The 25,871-nt window shown below is 39.5% G+C and overlaps 1 protein-coding gene across 2 annotated transcripts; it reads right to left on the reverse strand.

Moving 5' to 3' along the window:
- Positions 1 to 283: 283 nt before the first annotated feature.
- NKAP (NFKB activating protein) lies at positions 284 to 18,421 on the reverse strand. 2 transcript variants are annotated; one of them, XM_065900803.1, is made up of 9 exons: positions 17,912 to 18,421; positions 14,876 to 14,956; positions 10,571 to 10,641; positions 10,257 to 10,394; positions 7,719 to 7,782; positions 5,432 to 5,541; positions 5,259 to 5,334; positions 3,752 to 3,901; positions 284 to 698 (listed from the first exon to the last, which is right to left on the reverse strand). In XM_065900803.1, the coding sequence occupies exons 1-9, from the start codon at positions 18,298 to 18,300 to the stop codon at positions 524 to 526; spliced, it is 1,254 nt and encodes a 417-aa protein (XP_065756875.1). In that variant the 5' UTR covers positions 18,301 to 18,421; the 3' UTR covers positions 284 to 523. The 2 variants fall into 2 exon arrangements, with proteins under 2 accessions (XP_065756875.1, XP_065756876.1); XM_065900804.1 differs by having other exon boundaries at positions 524 to 698; positions 10,257 to 10,391; positions 17,912 to 18,300.
- Between the last annotated feature and the right edge of the window lie 7,450 nt (positions 18,422 to 25,871).

The raw sequence follows: 25,871 nt of genomic DNA on the forward strand, positions 1-25,871 counted from the left end.
TATTGTAATATACAAGTCAACCTTCAAATTCCAGATTTGCTTTTTTCAGCCGTGCCTTCATTTTGTTAACAAAAGTGGCCTCCTGTGTGTTTCTATCAAGTCCATTTATAACACCTTCAACATAGAGGAATGATCATTTCTCCCAAGTTCAGCTGGTACGGGTTGGGGAGTGGGCACCATGTAGAGCTGATGGGAGCACTGTCCCGTGGTGCGAGAGTGCAGTTTCTCACCTCACCAGCACCTTCTCTCAATGCCACCTCCCCCAACACAGTAGAGTTTCATTCATAATTTGGATTTTTAAACCAGAAGGTTGTTCTGGTCAATCCAAAATAACCCAAAGAGCTTGCTAAAGTTACATCAATAAGCAGCTTTTTATAGAAGGACTGAAAGAATTAATAGAAGGCACAGTAGCACACTGTAAAGCTTTTTTCTTTCAGATCATGGTAATCTTTTTGTGTGTATATATGGAACCCAAACTTTCTTTTTTGTTGTTAAAAATGTCTGATGAACAATCAGAAAATCCTTATTTGTCCTCTTTCCCTTTAGTTTTTCTGTATACCATCTCTCGAAAGCTGGCCAGAATCTTGTTTTCTCTCTTTCGTCTCTCTTCTTGGTTAAAGGATGCAAGGGCTCTCTTCTCATCAGCACTATAGATCTGGTTCTCTTTTCGCAGTCGCACAGCCTCCATTCGGCGATGCCTGGAGATAATTTTATTTTTTGGCTTAATTTCTCAGTAATTATTTTCATAGTGCTTCCTCACTAATCCTTTCTTAATACAGAGTAGTCTATTTAAAAAGCCGACAAATAGAATCTGTTTCTGTAATGGGTTAGATTTTCAAAAGATCATTCACTTTATCTGCTGACATGTCCTTTGATTCATTTCTAGTATTCAAATAATGATCTCTGCGGTTCTGTCAATAGGGTGAATGTTATTAATTTCAAATACTAAGGGCCTAAGTCTGGTTCTGTTATTTCTAGTAAAACAACTAGGAACAGGCAAATTATTAAACTTCCTAAGTGATATGTAGACTTGATAGTAGGATAGATAAGATTTAAGTTGTCATCTAGCAGGTGGAACTTCTCCAAAGTTCTAATTTATCATACAACCAAAAGAACCAGGTTTAAATTTACAACTGAATTTTTGGGTGAGTTTTGTGGGTGGATTTAACTTCCTTAGAATTCAGTTGCAGCTCAAAGAAAAGAAAGAAGGGATTTTAGCACAAGGACCAAATCAGTAAAGTATAGGGGTCGAGGCAGAGGGAAACTTTTACATCATCTTCAAAAGATCTGCCTATTTAGAAGGAAAACTTCATGAAAACCTGCCTCTTTTATGTATATGTACCCAATCCTGCACAATCAATTCAAGATGAAGCTTGAACTATACCTAGAAAAACAGAGCAAACTGAGTAAGGAAAAGAGGGGAGAGTCATTTCAGGTTAGTGTGAAGGTGGGGGAGTGGCAGGTGGTAAGTCAAGGAGATGACAATGTATTTAGGTTGCTCAGGGTATAGTGAGTAGTTTATCTGGAACGGAAAGTGCCATGTGAATGATGCTGTAATAAACATCAATGTACACATCTCTTAGTACATGGGAAAGATTCTCTTGGATATGTAGGTATGGAGTTGCTGGGTCATAAAATATGTGAATGCTCAACTTTCCAAGATAATGTCGGAATGTTTTCCAAAATGGTTGTACCGATTTATACCACCACTGGCAACACTTAAGAGAGCCTGTGGATCCACATCCTCTCAAATGCTTGGAACTGTTAGAACTTTGAACTTTTCTCTATCAAATGGCTGTAAAATGGTATTTCCATATGTTGATTTCCATTTCCAATGATAACAAACATCTTTTTTGTATGTGTAGGCCATATATTTTTTCCTTCTGACAAATGCCTGTTTGTGTCATTTTCCCACTTTTCTTTTGGATTGTTTATAGATATTCTTTAAATACTCTCAATACTAACTATCAGTTGTGTGTATTACAAGATCTTATCCCAGCTTGGAACTTGTCTTTTTACTTATTTTAAGATGTCTTTTGATGAACAAAAGTTCTTATTTTTAACTCAGGCAAATTTATCAATATATTATTTTATAGTTAGTGCATTTTTTGGGTCTTCTTTAAGAAATGCTTCCCCACCCCAAGATCTAATAGAAATCTCCTCATATTTTATACTAAGAGTATTAAAGTTGTTTTTGATGTTTAACTCCTGATCTAGCTGCAATGATTTTTAAATATGGTGATACGGGGTTCTACTTTCAGCTTTTTCCATACAGATAACCATTTTCTTCCTGCTCCATTTATTGCCTAGTTCATTCTTTCCCCACTGATCTGACATACCAGCTCTTTCATATAACGAAGTTCCATACATGTATGGCTCTGCCCCTGGGCTCTGTATTTTATTCCGTTGAACAGTTCATTTGTAATGCCACTCTTTCCAAAGTGCTGCAAGCTTCATAATAAGCCCTCATATATGGTAGGGCAAATCACCTTCCTGCTCTTCTTCAGAGAAGTAAGATGGCTATTCTTGGCCCACTAGTCTAACATATAAATTTTAGAACCATCTTATTACGTTTCATGAAAATCTCAGTTGTGATTTTGATTGGAACTGCACTGAATCTACAGATTAATTTTGGAAGAACTGACAACTTTACAATATTGCCTTCCTATTCATGAACATGATACCTCTCCATTTATTTAGGTCTTCTTTAATGTCTCTTAATAATGTCTTATAGTTTTCCCTGTAAAGGTCTTGGACATCTTTTGTGAAGATTTGTTCCTAAGTCCTTCATATTCTCTGATACTATTATAAATGTTTTCTTTTTATTTAACTACATTTTCTAGTTCTTTGTTGCTGGTACATAGAAATGCAATTGATTTTTGGGTGTTAACATTATATCCAACTATTTGTTAAACCTTCCTATTATCTGTAATTCATCTGAAGAGTCTTTAGGATTTTCTATGTAAAAAATCATACCATTCACAAAAAATGACAGTGTTATATCCTCTGTTCTAATTCTTATGCCTCTAATTTCTTTTTCTTGTCTTACTGGTCCTTAGATATAATGTTTTCAAATATCAGTCCTCAGAATTCCAAGATTCTGGAGATGCTTCAGGGGTTCCACAAATATTTGCCTCCAATTTCACTTAAAAATGTTTACCCACTTTTAAAAGTTTATGAAGTTCTAAAAAATCCAAAATTCAGTTTGATCTTGGTACTGATACCCTATTAGTTCACTCTCCTTGCTCTTCCTGGGACTTTGCTTTCTCTTCCCAATTTTGTATTCCTTTTCTCACGCTAAAACTGATCTCTGTCATAATCCTTTTCTGCTCTTCATTCTCAGAGTCCAGAGAACTAGAGAGTCCAAGTTCTCTGACTCCACAGAGAACTAGAGGCAAACTCAGAAAACAGGAAACACTGTCCTATGTAAATGCTTTCCTAACTACCAGAATGCCACATTCCTCATGGGGCAGTGATAAATAGCTGAATTTAACTACATCCTCCGGAGGATAAACTCTCTGTACCAAAATATGGATTAGGACACTGAAAAGACTGATTCTTTGAAGTTGGAGACACAGCCGAGTTGCATACCTACTTGGAATTTTAGACAACTACATTTATAGTAACAAAACCAATATTAAGCCAATATTTATACTTTACTTTTCATTAGGAATGGTCACTTAAGGAAAATGTCACCAAAATATAATTTTGGTAGTGAGAAAGGAAACTGACCTCAATGCCAAGAACATACCTGCTACCACTCATTACGTAACCCGAGCATTCAAATGATGCAATTTCTTCACTTGTCAAGCCAATTTCACCTCTTCGTGGGATACGTTTTCCAGCTTTTACATATTCAGCCATAGCTGCACCTTCACCAGGTAACAGAGCATGGCCATAGCTACAAAGTAATACAGAATTCAGAAAAGGTTCATTATAAAAAGTTCATCATCTAAAGAGAGCACAAAAAACCATTTCTCTCAGAGAACAGTAGGAATAACAGTTGCTGGGCAGCATGCTGGGAAGCCCAATGTAAATTACTTCAACTTAACTAGGGAACACTGCACTGTGATCTATATCACTAACCCAGAAATGCAGAGATACTTTGGAAGAATAAAAGAACTGATGTTAGTGAGCATATATTCATGGTTTACAATTATGGATCAATTTTCCCCACAGGTATTGCCTTTATTGCTTCTGCCTCCAGCGAACTCCTTTTACCTTTTCCCTTTAAAAAAAAAGTAAAGAAATAATATATCTCAAATTAACATATTTATTAGACTTATAACCCAATAATAATGCTATACAGTAACAGTTCTCAAATAACTTTCATTCAAGGGGACTTTGAAAACTACCATCGCTTCATTCAATTCATTGAATTCTTCTTGAATAGCTATTAAACTCAAAGCTTGTAATATAAAAATAATCTCTGTTCTTATGGCACTTACATATTAATAAGGATATAACACTAATACAACGTAGAATATGTAACACATTGCACAAAAGAAAGAAAACGGTATGAGGACTAAAGGATTAAAGAGGGGTAGGAGGACTTCCCTGGTGGCGCAGTGGTTAAGAATCCACCTGCCAATGCAGGGGACATGGGTTCGATCCCTGGTCCGGGAAGATCCCACATGCCGTGGAGCAACTAAGCCCATGCGCCACAACTACTGAGCCTATGCTCTAGAGCCCACGAGCCACAACTACTGAGCCCGCGTGCCACAACTACTGAAGCCAGTGCACCTAGAGCCCGTACTCTGCAACAAGGGAAACCACCGCAATGAGAAGCCCGTGCACCGCAATGAAGAGTGGCCCCCGCTCGCTGCAACTAGAGAAAGCCCGCGTGCAGCAACGAAGACCCAATGCAGCCAAAAGAAACAAACAAATAAATAAACAAAACAAAGTAAAAAATAAAGAAATAAAAAATAAAGAGGGGTAGGAATCACACCTACCTGTGGAGGGACGATATCGGGAATCAGCATATGCCCCTCCTTTTGAAAAGGGCTTTGAAGAATGTTAAGCATTTTAACAGGAAGAAATTGGGGGCAGTAAAGAAATCAGGACTGGGGAAAGAAGGGAAAGCACGTTGGGGGAAGAAATAAGGTGAAAGTGCACAGTGAATACAGGGAAGTTTTAGTTCAGCTCAGTCGGAACCTGGCGTCTAAATAAGGGAGTAGAGGAAGATAAGCTTGGAAGAGGACATTAGGACCATACTTTTGGGAAGGTACTTTAGAGATTATAAACACACTCTTACTTACTTCAAAGGTTTATCATCTTGAGAGGCAAGTGTTTTGGGAGCCTCTGGGCCAATCAAATCTGAGGGTTCTTCAGGCTCTGCACAAAAGATGTTCAGAAACATATTCACATTTTGACTAATCAGTTAATTTAATGTTTTACCTGTTCTGAGTCGAAGTCTATCAGAAGAACCTACTTGATCGGTCCTTCCAGGGATTCTCCAGAAACTCTTCTTGGGACTCTTTAGAACTTGAATCACTGGAATCTTTTCTGCTCTTCTTAGACTTCTTTTTCTTATATTTCTTCCTGTAATGATTATAATTTGATATAAATTGATTTAATATTCCCATGCTAAAGGGCATCTTATTTTTTTCAAGGCAATGAAGGACTGACTGAAATGATCTTGATGCTCAGCTAATTCAAACTTATTAGAGAAGAACTTTAATTTAAAAAATCTAACTTATTTAACCAAATCATGTTTCACTATAAAAAAAAGATCCCGGGGTTTCCCTGGTGGCACAGTGGTTAAGAATCTGCCTGCCAATGCAGGGGACACGGGTTTGAGCCCTGGTCCAAGAAGATCCCACATGCCACAGGGCAAGTAAGCCCGTGCACCACAACTACTGAGCCTGTACTCTAGCGCCCATGCGCCAAAACTACTGAGCCTGTGCTCTAGAGCCTGTGAGCCGCAACGAGAGAAGCCACCGCAATAAGCCCGCGGGCACTGCAACGAAGAGTAGCCCCTGCTCACCAAAACTAGAGAAAGCCTGCGCGCAGCAACGAAGACCCAGTGCAGCCAAAAATAAATAAATTTATTTAAAAAAAAAAAGAAGATCCCTAAGGGAACAATAAAATACAGTTCTCATGTTGTAGAAAGATAGCAGAAATAAAGCAGTTTAAAAAATAGCTCTTGGGTTTCCCTGGTGGCGCAGTGGTTAAGAACCCGCCTGCCAATGCAGGGGACATGGGTTCGAGCCCTGGTCTGGGAAGATCCTACATGCCGCGGAGCAACTAAGCCCATGTGCCACATCTAGTGAGCCTGCGTTCTGGAGCCCGTGAACCACAACTACTGAAGCCCGCGTGCCACAGCTACTGAAGCCCGTGCGCCTAGAGACCGTGCTCCGCAACAAGAGAAGCCACCACAATGAGCAGCCCGCGCACGGCAACAAAGAGTAGCCTCCGCTCACTGCAACTAGAGAAAGTCCGCGCACAGCAACGAAGACCCAATGCAGCCAAAAATAAATAAATAAAATAAATAAATTTATTTAAAAAATTAAAAAAAAAACAGCTCTTACCAATTTGAACATCAACAATTTTCAGTGTAATGGATTAAAATACATCAAATGTCTGAATTCTTGGGTTCATAATGATACTAAAAAACCCCAACTCATTTATTTGAAAACTCATAAAACAAAAAAAGTAAGCAATTATTCTGCCCTTACTATACCAACTATACTTCAGAGTAACCAAATAGTTAATGAGGGTAGGTTTCTCATATAGAATTATTCTACCTAATACATGAAGAAAGAAAGCCAGAAGTAGACCATCACCATTTGGCAATGATATAAGGGACCTAGACAATGACCAGTGATGCCAGTTAATATGACAAAAAGAGACAACCAGACATTATCTGCCTCCTGCTGCAAGTACACAGCACCGCCTATGAAGTATTCCTGCCAGAAACTCAAATCTGAACCTTATCAAGTGTCTAGACCTAACTGCCAATCTACAGGAAATACAAAGGACAGAAAACATGTTAAAAGAACACTGTAAGAATACAACCAGGGCTTCCCTGGTGGCGCAGTGGTTGAGAGTCCGCCTGCCGATGCAGGGGACGCGGGTTCGTGCCCCGGTCCGGGAAGATCCCACATGCCGCGGAGCGGCTGGACCTGTGGGTCATGGCCGCTGGGCCTGCGCGTCCGGGGCCTGTGCTCCGCAACGGGAGAGGCCACAACAGTGAGAGGCCCGCGTACCGCAAAAAAAAAAAAAAAAAAAAAAAAAAGAATACAACCAGCAAAATCCATACCGCAGGAAACCCTCCAGGACAAATGATTTTGTTTCTGCTACAAAAAAACTGCAGGAACAAAAAGAGAAGGGGAAGCTATCTATTTCAAGAGATGTAAGAGACATATCAACCAATCACAATTTATGTACATTGTCTGGATCCTAATTTGAATAAACTATACCAAAAACTACTGAGAATTGAAAGAACAATTACTGTTAAACATTTTAGGCGGGTTAACAGTATTGTACTTTTTTTTTTTTTAAAAGAATGCCTATCTTTTAGAGAAACTCGCAGCTTTATGGATGAAATGATATCTGGTATTGGTTTCAAATAATGGGGGTGTAGGCAGCAGAGCCTGCCGATGAGTTGATAATTGTTCAAGCTGGGTGATGGTTACGTGGAGGTCCATTACACTATTTTATATAATTTTCTATATTTTTGAACTTTTCCATAATAAAAATTAAAGAAAAAAACAGACGATCTGTGTTTCTTCTTCTTTTCCTTTTTCTTGGCTTTCTTTGCTCTCCTTTTTGTATCTTCATCTGCAAATTAAAGCACATTATAATTAAAAAAATTTTTAACTCTAAAACCCCAATACTCTTGAGTAGATAAATATCTTATTACTACTCTTCCATTTGTTGTTACAGAGAAATTAATTCATTCAAATTCATTCAAACATTTATTTCTACTTGTTAGGAAATGTGCTAGGCATGGGGGACATAGAAATTAAAGTTGCATTTGGTTATATAGGGTATTATTATTAACCTTATTGCATGAGATGATAGTATTGTGGTTAGATACAAAAATGTCCTTATTGTTTAGAGGTGTATACAGAAATATTTAGGGTGGCAGTGTGATATTTGTAATTTGCCTTGACTATCTCAACAAAAAAATCCCTATTTGAAGCAAATACGTCAAAATGCTAACAAATGTTAAACCTGAGTGACAAGTACTGTACATGGCATTAATTATACTACTCCCTTTAGTTTTCTCAATGTTTGAATATTTTCATGATGTGTGTGTTTGGGGGTTTGCTTTCCAGGAGCTCATTCTAGTGGAGAAGACACAGGGAAAGAGGCGAATCTGAGTGAGAGGGAAGCATGGGGTGCTCTGGGCATACAGAGGAGTCTCAAAATCAGGCTGATTTGGGGATAGTGGTTGAGGAACGGTTGACCAGGAAAAGGTGACTCTTAAGCTAGTTCTTTTTAAAATCAGTTTCATTACAAAAGTAATGCATGCCCATCATAGCAATGAGTAAGCCAAGCCGCGTGCAGGGAGAGACCAACATTGTAGGCAGACGGACTCTCTGTATTAAGCGACAGAGTCAAGAGAAAGGACGTGCAGTATCAAGGAGATGGAAAGTCATTCTTAGGCCAAAGAGGACGCTGCAGGAGAGCCACAGGGTACGTGTGATTTCAGAGATCAATTGGGATCTGACTTTACCCTGAAGGCCATGGAGAACTGCAGAAGGATTTTAAGTAGGGACCACCATGCTCAGATTTGTGCTTCAAGAAAGCTCAGGCTTCTAGCAGTGAGGAAGAAAGGTGACAGTGAGGGCCAGGAAACCCAGGTGACATCAGAGGAAGGGGTGCCTTAGTGTAACGTGTCCCTAGAGGAGGCACCCTCTGTCAGTCATCAGCTAGGCATTGTAGGCAGACGGACTCTCTGTATCAAGCGACAGAGTCAAGAGAAAGGACGTGCAGTATCAAGGAGATGGAAAGTCATCCTTAGGCCAAAGAGGACGCTGCAGGAGAGCCACAGGGTACGTGATGTGAGAGATCAACTGGTGTTGCAGTTTTCTTATGACAGGGCTGAAAGTAAGCTCATCACACGAGACGAACTGTGCAGAAGCACAGCAGTAGAGGGCTGCTGCTCGCTCAGGCAATACAGCGCCGTCTCATCCTGCTGTGGTGACCTTTATTTAAGCATTATCTACGTTTACATCTTAAGACTTAAAATTGTAACATTCCAGAAAAGCCAAAGCAGCAATATATGCTTTTATTGATTAGACAAGCAACAGTGGGCTTTCTTGAAGACATGCCGTGCTTCATCCTTGAGCTCACAAGCAGCACAAGGACATCTCCTTGTGTTCCCATCATTCTGATTATACTGAGGTCATTTCATGGATCAGCGCCCAAAGTATCCAGGACTGCCTGCAGTTCTGGCTTACTCGCTAACCCTCGGTCTGCCGAGGGGTTCGTGGGTCATGTCTCCTTTCCATGTCCTCAGTTATTCCTCTACAATTGGGATCTGACTTTACCCTGAAGGCCATGGAGAACTGCGGAAGGATTTTAAGTAGGGACCGCCATGCTCAGATCTGCGCTTCAAGAAAGCTCAGCCTTCCAGCAGTGAGGAAGAAAGGTGACAGTGAGGGCCAGGAAACCCAGGTGACATCAGAGGAAGGGGTGCCTTAGTGTAACGTGTCCCCAGAGGAGGCACCCTCTGTCAGTCATCAGCCAGGAGAGGGCACAAAAAGGTGACTTTTTTGTGATGTGCCGCCCCACAGGAAGTGTGATACATAAATCAGCTGCTGGCCAGAGGGAGTCCCCTATGGTGTACCTTTTTGAAAATTGCACAAAGGTGCCCACTAAGTGTGAGAATCTCACAAAAGAGCTGCTCCACTGGGCTGAGGCAGCCCCCTGTGGCTTGGTTTAGCACCACACGTCTCACAGACTAACCCCAACATGGTTTGGTGCCACATGCCTTGTACAGCTACACACAACCAATCTGGAGTCACACGGCTTAGGTTTGAATCCCAACTGTGTGGCCTTGGGGCGGTACTTATAACCTGCTCTGGGCCTCCATTTCTCCATCTCTAAGATGTGTCCTACAGTGACTGTGTGGACTAAATAGCAATAATGCATATCAAGCACTTAGCAGGGTGCCCAACACAAAGTCAGTGAGTGTTCAAAACTCTTGGCTATCATTGTTTTTATGAACCTGCTTCTAAAATAAGCTTTCAAGAAGTACAACTAGTTTTGAAGCAAGGCTCACAGAAGGATGTTGGCTTTCTTACCACTGGAGTCTGTTTCAGAATCAGAGTCACTGTCACTATCATCAGAATACTTCTTGTGTTTTCTTTTAGATGATTTTTTCTTCCTCTTTTTCTTGGACCTTTCTTTTGAATGACTAGACTTCTTCTTCTTCTTTTCTTCTACATAAAATACAAATAAAAAACTAACTTCTAAAGAAGTATTTCTGAGCATCAATTTTATTGTATTAAAAATACTGAAAAGGCATTGATGACAGGCGATTTAAGTCTAATGTTCAACTATTTATAAACGTATTTTTTAAACTTCTCAATAAAAAAGTCCTATATTTAAAAAATACCTTCTGAAGTAGAAGCTGAAGTGGTACTTTTCTTTGGCTCTTCGTCCTCTACTGGTGTATGTTCATCAGAGCTGAATTTAAAGAAAACTGTAGTAAGAATCAGGAAAGTGATAAAATATGGACCACGGAGTATAAAAATACATACTTAAAAATTTTCAGTAACAAACTGATTGTCCAAGAACCATTCAAAGCCAGCACCGGACTGCTTTTGTAACAGTACAGCTTATCGGCCAACCACCTTCATAATAGTAGAATAATCATTTACATTTGCATAAAGCTTTCGAGTTAACAAAATGCTATTCACACTGAAAGCAGCATGAAGGATTTATATTTTCGAAGAAACCACAAGGCAAATGCAGGGAAACAGGAACCATAAGAGAAGAGGAGAGAAACTGGAGACAAGAAGGCTGAGGCAAGACTTCATAATTTCATTCTACCTGTGGAACAGACATACGGTAGAGCAGCAACTGTTCTGTCTCCCCAGAGCAAGAATCTAACACACTACAGCTACAGAGATTTCATCCTGTTGTAAGAGAATTCTGAAAATGAGTGTTATTAACATTCTACAATAGCTTAAAAAGGGAATTTCCATATCACAGTCTTTTCCTCTGAAGATCACACCTGGAATAATTTAGAAATTGCCTAGAAAATTATTTTTAGGATTCCTTTCAACTCTAATTCTTTGAGTATTCTTTTAAAATAAATAAATTTATTTATTTATTTTTATTTTTGGCTGCGTTGGGTCTTGTTGCTGCGCACGGGCTTTCTCTAGTTGCGGCGAGCAGGGGCTACTCTCTGTTGTGGTGTGCGGGCTTCTCGTTGCGATGGCTCCCCTTGTTGCAGAGCACAGGCTCTAGGCACGCAGGCTTCAGTAGTTGTGGCTCATGGGCTCTAGAGTGCAGGCTCAGTAGTTGTGGCACACGGGCTTAGTTGCTCTGCGGCACATGGGATCTTCTCGGTCCAGGGCTCGAGCCCATGTCCCCTGTATTGGCAGGGAGATTCTTAACCACTACGCCACCAGGAAGCCCTCTTTGAGTATTTTAAAGGCATCTGTTAGAACAAGTTTCAGTATCTCAACATAATAAAAACAATATATGACAAGCCCACAGTTAACATCATACTCAATGGTGAAAAGCTAAACAAGACAAGGATATCCACTCTCACCACTTTTATAACATAGTATTGGAAGTCCTAGCCAGAGCAATTAGGCAAGAACAAGAAATAAAAGGCACCCAAATTGGAAAGGAAGAAGTAAAACTGTCCTTATTTGCAGATGACATGATATTATATATAGAAAATCCCAAAGACTCCACCAAAAGACTGTCAGCACCAATTAATGAATTCAGTAAAGTTGCAGGATACAAAATCAATACACAGAAATTCGTTGCATTTCTATACACTAATAACGAATTATCAGAAAATGAAACTAAGAATACAATTCCATCAAAAAGAAAAAAATACCTAGAAATAAATTTAACCAAGGAGGTGGAAGACTTGTACACTGAAAACTATAAGACATTGATGAAATAAATTGAAGAAGACACAAAGAAATGGATTTTCTATGCTCACAGATTGGAAGAATTAATATTGTTAAAATATCCATACTACCCAAAGCAATCTACAGATTCAATGAAATCCCTACCAAAATTCCAATGGTATTTTTTCACAGAAATAGAACAAACAGTCCTAAAATCTGCATGAAACCACAAAAGACCCTGAATAGCCAAAGCAATCTCGAGCAAGAAGAACAAAGCTCGAGGCATCATGCTCCCTGATTTCAAACTATACTACAAGGCTACAGTAATCAGAACAGTATGGTACTGCCATAAAAACAGACATATAGATCAATGGAACAAAACAGACAGCCCAGAAATAAATCCATGTATATATGGTCAATTAATTTATGATAAAGGAGCCAATAATATACAATGAGGAAAGGACAGTCGGTTCAATAAATGGTGCTGGGACAACTGGATAGCTACATGCAAAAGAATGAAATGGACCACTATCTTACACCATTACACAAAAATTAACTCAAAATGGATTAAAGACTTGAATGTAAAACCTGAAACCATAAAACTCCTAGAAGAAAACATAGGTGGTAAGCTCCCTGACATAGGTCTTGTCAATGATTTTTTGGATTTGACACCAAAAGCAATGGTAACAAAAGCAAAAATCAGTAAGTGTGACTACCTCAAACTAAAAAGCTTCTGCACAGCAAAGGAAACCATCAACAAAATGAAAAGGCAACCTACTGAATGGGAGAAAATATTTGCAAATCATATCTGATGAGGGGTTAATATCCAAAATATATAAAGAATTCATACAACTCAATAGCAAACAAACAAACAATGTGATTTAAAAATAGGCAGAGGATCTGAATAGACATTTTTCCAAAGAAGACACACAGATGGCCAATAGGTACATAAAAAGATGCTCAACATCACTAGTGATCAGGGAAATGCAAATCAAAACCAAAATGAAATATCACTTCACACCCGTTAGGATGAATATTATCAAAGAGACAGGAGATAACAAGTGTTGGTGAGGATGTGGAGAAGAGGGAACACTTGTACCCTGTTAGTGGGAATATAAATTGGTACAGCCATTATAGAATCCAGTATGAAGGTTCTTCAAAAAATTAAAAATTGAACTACCATATAATCCAACAATCCCACTTCTGGATATATATCTGAAGGAAATGAAATCAGCATCTCAAAGAGATATCTGCATTCTCATGCTCATTGCAGCACTATTTACAATAGCTAAGATATAGAAACAACCAAATATCCATGAACAGATGAATGGATAAAAAAGAACTGTGAGAAATATACACACACACACACCACAGTAGAATATTATTCATCCTTAAAAAGGAAAGAATCTTGCCATTTTAGACAACACGGATGGACTGTAAGGGCATTTGCTAAATGAAATAAGTCAGACAGAGAAAGACAAATATCATATAATCTCACTTATATATGAACTCTAAAAAACAAAAAACAAAAAACCAGCAAGCTCACAGATACAGAGAACAGAATGACGGTTGCCAGTGGGTGGGGCATGGGTAAAATGTGTGAAGGGTATAAAAAAGTACAAACTTCTAGTTATAAAATAAATAAGTCCTGGGGATGTAATGTATAGCATGGCAACTACAGTTAATAATACTGGGGCTTCCCTAGTGGTGCAGTGGTCAACAATCCGTCTGCCAATGCAGAGGACACGGGTTCGAGCCTGGTCCGGGAAGCACGTGCCGTGGAGCAACTAAGCCCATGCACCACAACTACTAAGCCTGCGCTCTAGAACCCGTGAGCCACAACTACTGAAGCCCGCACGCCTAGAGCCTGTGCTCTGCAACAAGAGAAGCCACCGCAATGAGAAGCCCGCGCAGCGCAACAAAGAGTAGCCCCCGCTCGCCGCAACTAGAGAAAGCCCGTGCACAGCAAAAAAGACCCAACTCAGCCAAAAATTAAAATAATAATAATACTGTATTGCATATTTGCAAGTTGCTAAGAAAGTAAATCTTAGAAGTTCTCATCACAAGAAAAAAAATTTTATAACTATGTATGGTAATGGATGTTAACTAGACTTATTGTGGTGATTGTTTTGCAATATATACAAATATCAAATCATTATGCTGTATGCCTGAAACTAATACTGTATGTCAATTATACCTCAATAAAAAAAATAACAGGTGGTGGGAAAAATAATTTTTTAAGAAGAAAAAAGAACTTTCAGATAATAATGCTTTATCACCCTGTTACAAATAACAGGTTTACCTGTCAAGCACATTGTCTCAACTCAATCTAAAGAAAACACAGAAATAAAGGAGAGGGAAGAAGCAGCTTATGAACAACACCAAAGAGAAAAAAAATAGGCAAAAAGAAAAAGCATTAGGCCTTCAACAATACTGTATGCAGGAAACTAAACAATATCAATATCTTCATTAAAAAAACGCTTTGTAATGCTAATGTATGACATGCAATCAGTTACGGGATTGCGAAAAAATAATTCAAAATAATATAAATGTATTTGTTTCAACACTGAACCCTTCTATGAATAGGAAATTAGCACCTCATGAATTACAGCTTAAAGAGAACAATTAGCATGCTAAAATCCACTAGGAGCATGTTTTAATCCTTAGGTATGTTCAATTTTTTTAAAACTTAAGGAGTAGAATAGCATAAATCACAAGAAAGAGGAAAAAAAAGAGCTGTAGTTTAAAGTTCTTAACAAAAAATTTGACAATAGACTCTGGATTTAAACAAATGTTGCATTTAAAAAATATATTTTTAAATCACTTACTCTGGTTCTGGATTCTTTGGAGAAAGTCCCCATACTTCAGGAGCTCCCAATTCTCCAATCCTCTCTCTCTCACTTAATCTCCTAGAAGAGATAAGCAGGTAAATTATAACACCATGGCTAAACTGTTTCCTAAATATATAATAAAAGTCAAAGGAGTCCAGTTAAGTTCCATTTTCCCTTTACAGTTTAAACTTTAAACTAATAAAAACTTGGTTTAAATGTAAACTCAACACTTAGGATCTGATGTTCTGACAGTACTATCAAATGGTACAGACTACAGACAGCCTGACAGGCCAGGCCAGAAATTCAGCCTGGGAGGCTGTCGAGTGTGTCCCTTCCACCGCATGCATGACATAGCTCCTAATTGCTCCTTTCACCTTCTACAATATGTGACAGAGACAGTCTTACATTTGGAAATAACTTCATTTGTTTATGTATCCTTATGAAAGTAAAGAGAATTCTCTACTTTTGATAAGGTCAAAACTTCTGTTTTCAGAAACTCAGGAATTAATGAAGAAAATAACAACAAAGCATTAGAAGTAGAAAATAAAAGGAGCTCTGAAAGTGAAAGAAAAGTTTTATTTGACAAAAACTGGACTCAATGAGATACAGCACTTGTTTTCTCTGATTTCCCTTTAATTCCTTTTTCAAAAAGGAGTAAATCCTCTATCTACTCTTGGAAGACACAAAATTTTTTGTTTTGTCTTATGTTTGTGATTTCTTCTCTTAATTTTTGATATTACTTATAAACACACACACAAAACACAAAACAACTGAGGCTTAATTCCTCAAAGTTTAGCTGCTGTGATGCTACTTGTTTAAAAAAAACCTTACAAAATAAATATAATTGGTTTGATTTTTTTAAAAAAAATTATTTTCCTTCTTTATTCAGGGTAAAAGGTGTAATCAGGCAGAGTCAGACTCAGGTTTCCCACTTGAAGTAACATGGACCTGGAGTCTGTCATACAGAGTGAAGTAAGTCAGAAAGAGAAAAACAAATACCGTATGCTAACACATATATGTGGAATCTAAAAAAAAAAAAAAAAAAAAAAGAATGGTCATGAAGAACCTAAGGGCAGAACGGGAATAAAGAAGCAGACCTACTGGAGAATGGACTTGAGGACGAAGTGAGAGAGTGGCATGGACATATACACACTTCCAAATGTAAAACAGATAGCTAGTGAGAAGCAGCCGCATAGCACAGGGAGATCAGCTGGGTGCTTTGTGACCACCTAGAGGGATGGGATGGGGGGGTGGGATAGGGAGGGTGGGAGGGAGACGCAAGAGGGAGGAGATATGGGGATATATGTATATGTATAGCTGATTCACTTTGTTATAAAGCAGAAACTAACACACCATTGTAAAGCAATTATACTCCAATAAAGATTAAAAAAAATCTAATAAGGGACATACTTATAGCCAAATTTTGAATATATACATATAGGACAAAGAATGCCTAACAGGCTGAAAAAAAGCAAGCAATCAAGTTCTTATCCCTCCCACCACCTGACTTCATCTGTACTCTTAAGATAAATTATTTATCTTCTAAATGTACAAATGCAAATTTCATCCAAGGAATTCTGACATCTTTTGGTGAAGAATGTCTAATAAGAAAACTGGATGCTTTTTGATCGACACAGCCTGGGGGTAACTTTCTGGAAATTCTAATTTGGAAAAGTAGGTCTCCAACCTAACTCAGGACTGTTTGTACTGTTTCTGCTCCCATGCCCAGAACACTAACAGCTAACACTTAAGGAGTATTTATTATGTTCCAGGCACTAAGTCATTACAACTCTTAAAAAGCTTTCATGCTATTTTATCCCCTTTTAAATGGTGAAGAAATGAAACTCAGAGAGGTTAAGTGACTTGCCCAAGGTCACACAACTATTAAGCAGCAAAGGATGGCTTCAAACTCAGGCAGTCTGATTCTGGAGCCTGTCCTCTTCATCACTACATTTTACTACCTCCCACTCCTGGAAGAAAAAGATTCATGAAGACATCTCTCACCTGTTGGAACCTTAACCTGCTCCTAAATGCCTGTTATACTTTTTAATTTCTTGGTTTTTAAAAAACACATACAGTGTGGTAAAGCACTCAGTACAGTAACTGATACACAATTTAACAACCAATAAGTGTTAGATATTAAGACTTACAGAGCATATAATAACTATATATGAAGTATAACCTTTAAAAATTGTGAATCACTATATTGTACACCTGTAACTTAAAACACTGTACATCAACTATAATTCAATTTTTAAAAAGTAAAAAAAAATTTTTTTAACTTACAAAGCAATAATTATAACCCTTCTCCTTTCTCCTTCTTAAACTATTCATTTTCCACTCCAATACTCAGTCTCATTAGAGGAGATCTGATCTCACCCTGACCTAATTTCTCATGGTCAAGATTGAGACCACTTAACAAGATCTTTCTTAGTGTAGTCCAATCTACAGTTTAGCAGATCACTTTTTCTACATTTATTCAAACATCTTGTTTCAGAGGTTTTCCTCCCCTCCAATTTAAGCCTTAATCTCAACCCTCCCCAAATCGCTACAAAACAATTCCACTCACTTACCCTATCATCTCAAACCTGTTCGATCATTCAACAAGCAAAAGTTGCGCGCCTACAAAGTGCTAGGCACTGTGAATTTTGTGATCAATAAAACCGGGCTCCTACTTTCCATGAGCTCAGTCTAGTGGGGAATAAAACATGCTCACGAATGATAACGACACACCAAGTAAATGCTATAATTCCGGGACGTCTGAGGCTCTTGGCCATGTCCGCTACAAGCCAGGAGGCAGGAGGGGGTTGCGGGAGGCCAGCGCACTAGATGAAGGGGCCCGGGGATGAATGAAAACCTAGCGTAGAAAAGGCGAATAAGCTGTTATCGTGGGTGGACTGAAGGAAGGGATGAAAATGGGCGCAAGTCAGGGAGAGAGAGCGAAATGGGTATAGTCGGGAGCAAGATGAACGATAAATCGGACACTAAAGGCTGGTGGGCTCACGAAAGATAAGGTACGTTCGTCTCACTCACTTCTGCCGCAAGCTCTCTTCCCTCTCCTTGTCCAGGAGGCTAGGCCATGGCTTGTCGCTCCCGTAGGGGCGTGAGTAGCCGCCATAATAGGCGGACGAAGAGGCAGAAGCGAAAGGGGCGCCCCGCGGCGCGGAGGGCCGCTCTCGAGAGCGTGACCGCGAGCGGGAGCGGTAGGACTGGTTTCGGGAGCCTTGGTTGGGGCCACTCAGTTGATGGCTAAGGCCATTCCGGTCCCCGGACCGAGAGCAAGAGTGCGAGCGAGAGCGGCGGCCCCGCGGGGAGCGAGAGGATTTGCTAGGCTTAGGGCTCTTCGAAGAACTGCGACGCTTCTTCCCCCCGGAGCCCGAGGCCTCCCACTCCGGGCTGCGGGAGCCAGACACCGGAGCCATAGCTGTTGCTGGGTCCCCGAAGCCGTGGGAGAAGGGGGCGCTCTCGCGAGCTGGGAAGATATCCGTTGCCTTGGCTCCCAGGACCAGCAGGCGCGACACCAACCGAGCCCGAGAACCTTGGAAACAGTTCCGAGTACGTCGGCAAATTCCTTCCCCGGACGTAGGCGGTCCTGCCAATGGGACGGGATGTGTGTATCCGTATAAAGAAGCCGGTGGGGCAACTAGGTCGGCTCATCCTTCGGGTTCCGACTGAGGCTGCTCAAATCTAAGCTCTACTGGAGACCTTGTACTTTTTTTTTTTTTTTGGCGGTACGCGGGCCTCTCACTGCTGCGGCCAGTGAGAGGCGCTCCGGACGCGCAGGCTCAGCTGCCATGGCTCACGGGCCCAGCCGCTCCGCGGCGCGTGGGATCCTCCCAGACCGGGGCACGAACTCGTGTCCCCTGCATCGACAGGCGGACCCTCAACCACTGCGCCACCAGGGAAGCCCGAGACCTTGTACTTTTTTCAGCTTTGAGTTGAAATAGTTGAAGGGAAGGACGACAGGCCACAGGACACATGTCACTGAGCGGCCGTATGAACAATAAGTACGTTGTAACTAAATAAGTAAATGTGTCTATGTATGTATGTATAAGTGCGCGTGCACGCGCGCGTGCACACACACACACACACACACACACACGTCTTTTTTCTTTACAATTCCAAGCAAATTAAAGGGGGTTTATCTAAATTGGTGGAGAGCTACAATGTCTAAGCCCCACATTGGCCAGTTAGCTTAGAGGTCACAAATTCTGTATTACTGATTTGAGCCTGTTAACATTCCAGTTAGGTTCGCAGCACAGAGGAAAACTGCATATTTACCCCTCAGCCACCCATCGCCACCAATGTGCTCCAGCAAAAGGAATTTATAATCCTCTCCTTGTCTATCTCCTTAAACTAGTACCATCATATGTGAGGACAAAAAAAAAGTGTTGCCTGCCATACCAATAAACTAGGACTGTTGCCCTCCCTCAAGCCACCAGCCGCTGCAGCCGCCTTGACCCCCACACCCTAACCCTGAGGGGAATTCAGGGTGTTGAAAAAACAGGATAGTGGCCCTAGATAGGGAAGATGCATATCTAAGGAATAATTGCAATGAGCCCAGACTTTGGCATCTTCCCATACAGAGAAAAGCACTAAAGTCATTAACTTGAGATGTCTGGTTGTTTTGTGATTAGCAGTAATCTTTTGATGTTCAACTACAGGTTTTTTGTTTTTGTTTTTCAGCAAAAACTCCTATAAATGGTGCCTCTTCCCTTACCACTTCGGAACAGTTCCTCAGAGCTCTCCGAGAGGCTGTCTCCCAGGCTATAGCCCTCAGTAAGGTCCCCAAATGAAACATAACTGGCAACTTTTGGGTTGTGTGTTTTTCTTCAGTCGATATATACTAGCTCAGCAATACATGATTAATGGTCATTATTTCTATTCATTTTATACTGTTTTAAATGAAAGAGCATTAAGACACTAATTATACTAATTTTTAAAATTTATTTAAAAAATTTTATTGACATATAGTTGATTTACAATATTATATTAGTTGTATCTCATGGTTTTGATTTGCATTTCTCTGATGATTATCAATGTTGAGCATCTTTTCATGTGTCTGTTGGCCATCTGTAGGTGTTCTTTGGAAAAATGTCTGTTCAGGTCCTCTGCCCATTTTCCAAAATATTTATTTATTTTTGGCTGCATTGGGTCCTCATTGCTGCACAGGCTTTCTCTAGTTGTGGTGAGCGGGGGCTACTCTTCGTTGCAGTGCCCATGCTTCTCACTGCAGTGGCTTCTCTTGTTGCAGAGCACGGGCTCTAGGTGCGCGGGCTTCAGTAGTTGTGGTGCACAGGCGTAGTTGCTTGGCAGCATGTGGGGTCTTCCCGGACCAGGGCTCGAACCCATGTCCCCTGCATTGGCAGGCAGATTCTTAACAACTGCGCCACCAGGGAAGCCCCCCTCTGCCCATTTTAAAATCAGGTTGTTTGTTTCTTTGATATTGAGTTGTATGTGCTGTTTATATATTTTGGATATTAACCCCTTATTGGTCATATAATTTGCAAATGTTTTCTTCCATTCAGTAGGTTGTCTTTTCACTTTGTTGATGGTTTCCTTTCTATTGACCTTAATTTTTGAAGGCACAATGAGTTTGCTCTGGAAATTATTTTTAAAAAATTATTTCCAGTTGTAAAGTACATTTAATGGTAGGAAATCAATAATGATGATAGTAATGGACACCATTATATTGAGCACATTCTATGTGCACAGCACTTTACATGTATTATTTGTATTCCGCATAACAACCAGAGTTAATATTCTACATTTCAAATGTTTTTAAAAAATTAGTCTCAGAGAGACAATGTGCCATAAATCAAGTAAATGGCAGAGCTGAGGTGCAAACTAAGATATCTAAAAAGCCCAGATTCTTAGAGGTCAGTGAAAGGTGGTAGAACATTTTTCCCTTTTCTAATCTCAATCAATCTCTCTTCCGTCCTATACTCAGTTCTGTCTTCTTCCCTGTGTCTTCCCTGTCTTCTTCCGTCCTATACTCAGTTCCCTGCCCTGCCCCTCACCTGCCACTGCTGTGGAAAGTCTGAATCCAGTCTATCAGTAGTTAGATGGCCTCTGGGGTTTTCCTCTTAAGAAGTAACCTATCAGACCAGGAAAACTAATGCCATTGATTATTGGAAATCTCCTTTTTTTGGAATTTAAGAGAAAGATGTACAATATAATGTTAAATGGAAAAAGCAGACCACACTACTGGATATCTTCTATGTAACTACATTTAGCCATGGGGTGAGGACCAATAACTGAATTGAGTAAGAGAAGTTATGTTATTTGGGATGGGGATTTAGGGAAATTTCTAATAAGACAGTTTTCAGTGGAAAACCTATGCCTAACTTTTGTGACACCTGGCTGTACACTTTCACATCAATTACCTGTAAAAGCCAACTTCGAACAGTGCTTGGTCTACCTGCCCAATGGCTGGTAGGCATGCATTTTAGTTCCAATGAGAAATCCTACCCCTACACCTCTGATTTGCATGTTACGCTTATTGTTCAGCTTCCTTGGAGCAGCCTGTGTTTTTTGACTAGGAAGTGAGGAGGAAGCCAGAGCACACAGGCAGGTGTAGGTAGTGAATGGAGTCAGGCAGATGTTGAGTCCCGTGGAAGCCCAGCCCAGCCAAGACAAGGAATCATTCACACTCACATTGATTCGTTCTTTACAGGAGTTAAATCATTTGTGTGTTATGGGCTGTGAGGGCATTCGGCTTTCGCTAACTACTTCTCTTCGTAATCTGAGTTGCCTGGACGGGTTCATGACTACCACCCAGAGCACTAAGGCTGGGATCTGGGTTGTGGAAATGGGGGTTGAGGTGGTACAAGTTAGGGGGACTCTTTTGTAGTCTGCGTCCATTTGAATTTGTAGGTGCTTTCCAATTATACCAACGATTGTTTAAGAAGTTCCAAGACTAAAACAAAGTTTTAAATTACTAATCTGTTTTGAAAGGATTTACAGGCTCAAAAGCTGAACTACATACTTAAAATTTTTTTTCTTCCCAAATACTTCTTGGTTGATACATACTTGTGGTCTCTAGTAACTCTGCTATGGTGCCAGCTTTGTCAGTCCCTCTAACACCAGGATTTCTTCTCTGATAATGAATTGATGCTCCATTTATAGGAAGGAGTTTGACGATATTAGGCCTCTAGATGTATGGTAAATTTATCAAACTCTTGGGTCAGCCAATATAAATTTCATATTGGAAAACTGCGCCGTAAATGGACAATTATCTCTAGCTTACCCTCACTGGGAGGAGCTATGTCTGCCAACAGGTAGAAAAGCAGCTGGAGCTTATGGGAGTGTTCTGATGGCCCAAATTAACACAGGATGAAATGGAATGATGTGACCATTGCAGGATACATTTGAGCTAAAGTGTCTGTGTGTGTGTATGCAAAAGATAGAGGAAAGAATGAATAATACACTGCACAGAGCATGGCTTGGATGGAGAATTTGAGTGTTTTGCTGCCCACCAGGCCCCTAGGGGAATAGGATGTTGACCAGCTTTGCTAGAGGCTAGTGTTGAGCGTGGGAAAGCTCATCCTCAATGTCTGAGAAGGGTGGAGACTGAGGAAGCCGCAAAACTCGGCAAATAACTCAGATCCTGAAGCACAGCCAATGGTTGTGGTATCACAGATTCCAAATAAAATTAAACAACTATCAATTCACATCTCTGTGTGAAAGAGGAGAAAAGGGAAAGACGGTTGAATACAGAGGCAAAGAAGATACAGCCCTCCACTCCTGCATTGCTTAATTCCAATTCACTGATGTCTTTATTTGTGGCATTTAAGGTATAAAACTTTGGTTGTGATGATATTAAAAGATAAATGTGCCGCACATTTGCTTTTCCTTTAAGGGCAAATGTTAAATATGGTATTTGATTTCCTCGGGCTGCCGTCTTCTTTTCTTCTTTCCTTCTCCTTCTCCACATCTCCCTTCCTCCTTCCTTTGCTTTAAAAATGAAAGAACACGAGTTTCCCAGAATGAGGTTTTGCAAAATTTAACCAACACCACATGAAGTACTTTTATATCTATTATCAGATAAACTACACCAAGAAACCGAAAATCCAAAATAGGCACATCTTGAAAACATTGGATTCAAACAAGCAGAGATGCTAGCAATATTCACGCTTTGATCTTGTCTTGCTTTTAAAAAAAATTAGTAGACTATATTTTTTAGACGGTTTGCAGCAAAATTGAGCAGAAAGTACGGAAAGTTCTCATACACTCCCACTCCACCGTAGCTAGCTCCCGGCCCCCCCCAGTTTCCTCTATTATTAACATTTTGCATTGGTACATTTGTTACAGTTGACGAACCACATTCATGCATTGTAATTAACAAACACCTGTTGTTTACATTAGGGTTCAGTTCTTTGTGTCCTGATTCCTATGGATTTTGTCAAATGCTTAAGGTCATGTATCTACCATTACAGTATCATACAGAATAGTTTCACTTCCCTAAAAACCCCCTGTGCTCCACCTATTCATTCTTACTCTTTTGCTCTCTTCCCCTTCCCCCCATCCCTGGCAACCTCTGAAATTTTTACTGTCCCTACAGTTGTACCTTTTCCAGATTGTCATATTGTTGGAATCAGACTGGCTTCTTCCACTTAGCAATATGTATTTAAACTTCTTCCATGTCGGGACTTCCCTGGTGGTCCAATGGTTAAGACTCCGTGCTCCCAATGCAGGGGGCCCGGGTTCGATCCCTGATCAGGGAACTAGATCCCGCATGCTGCAACCAAGAGCCTGCATGCTGCAACTAAAAGATCCCATGCCCGAACTAAGACCCGGCGCAGCCAAATAAATAAATAAATAAATATTAAAAAAAATAAAGTTCCTCCATGTCTTTTCATGGCTTGGTAGCTCTTTTTTTAAAATTTAATTTACCTTTTTTAAAATTAATTTTTATTGGAGTATAGTTGATTTACAATGTTGTGTTAGTTTCTGCTGTACAGCAAAGTGAATCACTTATATTGATACATGTACATATATCCACTCTTTTTTAGATTCTTTTCCCATACAGATCATTACAGAGTATTGAGTAGAGTTCCCTGTGCTATACAGTAGGTCCTTGTTGGTTATCTATTTTATATATAGTAGTGTGTATGTGTCAATCCCAATCTCCCAATTTATCCCTCCCCCACTTTCCCCCTCTGGTAACCATAAGTTTGTTTTCTACATCTGTGACTCTATTTATGTTTTATAATAAGTTCATCTGTACCATTTTTTTTGAGATTCCACATATAAGCAATATTATATGATATTTATCTGACTTATTTCACTCAGTATGATAATCTCTAGGTCCATCCATGTCGCTGCAAATGGCATTATTTCTTTCTTTTTTATGGCTAAAATAGTCCACTGTATATATGTACCACATCTTCTTTATCCATTCATCCGTCGAAGGACATTTAGGTTGATTCCATGTCCTGGCTATTGTAAACAGTGCTGCAATGAACATTGGGGTGCATGCATTTTTCGAATTATGGTTTTCTCTGTATATATGACCAGGAGTGAGATTGCTGGATCATATGGTAGCTCTATTTTTAGTTTTTTAGGGAACCTCCATACTGTTCTCAATAGTGGCTGTACCAATTTACATTCCCACCAACAGTGTAGGAGGGTAGCTCATTTCATTTTTTCACTGAATAATATCCCATTGTATGAATGTATCATAGTTTATCTACTCACCTATTGAAGGACATCTTGGTTGCTTCCAGGTTTTGGTGATTATGAATAGCTACTACACACATTCAAGAGAAATTTTTTTTGTGTAGACATTAATTGTCAACTTACTTGGGTAAATATCTAGGGGTGGGATTGTTGGATCGTATGGTAAGAGTATGTTTAGTTTTGTAAGAAACTGCCAAATTGTCTTCCAATGTAGCTGAACCATTTTGCATTCCCACCAGCAATGAATTAGAGTTCCTGTTGCTGCACATCTTTGTCAGCATTTGGTGTTGTCAGTGTTTTGGATTTTAGCCATTCTAATAGGTGTGTAGTGAAATTTTGTTTTAATTTTCAATTTCCAAATTACTAATGATATTGAGCATCTTTTCATATTATTTGCCAACTTTTTATATTCTTTGGTGAGTTATCTGTTCAAACATTTTGCCCACTTTTAAATAGCATTGTTTGTTTTGTTGAGTTTTAAGAGTTCTTTATATATTGTGAATACAAGTCTTTTATCTGATACGTGTTTTGCAAACATGTTCTTCCTGTCTGTGGCTTGTCTTTTCATTCTTTCAACAACGTTTGCAGGGCACACATTTTTAATTCTAATGAAGTGCAAGTTATCAGTTTTTCTTCATGGATTGTGCTGTTTGTGTTGTATCTAAAAACCCATTGCCAAACCTGAGGTTACCTAGATTTTTCTCCTATATTATCTTCTAGAAGTGAAAGATGTGAGATTTGTTTTTTTGTTTGTTTGAAATGTGAATGTCTAGTTGTTCCAGCACCAGTTGTTTCTTTCTCCATTGTAATATCTTTGTTCCTTTGTCAAAGATCAGTTGACTATATTTATGTGAGTCTATTTCTGAACTCTCTATTCTGTTTCATTCATCTATTTGTTTATGCATTTGGCAGTACCACACTGTCCTGATTACAGTAGCTTTATAGTGAGTCTTGAAGTTGGTAGTGTCAGTCTTCTGGCTTTGTTCTTCTTCAGTATTAATTTGACTATTCTGGGTCTTTTGCCTTTACATATAAACTTTAGGATCAGTTTGTCAATTTCTACAAAGTAACTTGCTGGAATTTTGATTGGGATTATGTTCAATCTATAGATCTAGTTGGGGAGAACTGACATCTTAGCAATATCAGGTCTTCCTATTCATGAACATAGAATATCTCTCCATTTATTCAGATCTTTTGATTTGTTACATCAGAGTTTTATAGTTTTCCATATATAGATATTGAGATATTGCACATATTTTGTTAGGTTTATACATAAGTATCTCAGTTTTGGCATGCTAATATAAATGGTGTG

This window comes from Phocoena phocoena, chromosome X (assembly GCF_963924675.1).
Source record: "Phocoena phocoena chromosome X, mPhoPho1.1, whole genome shotgun sequence".
NCBI lineage: Eukaryota > Metazoa > Chordata > Mammalia > Artiodactyla > Phocoenidae > Phocoena > Phocoena phocoena.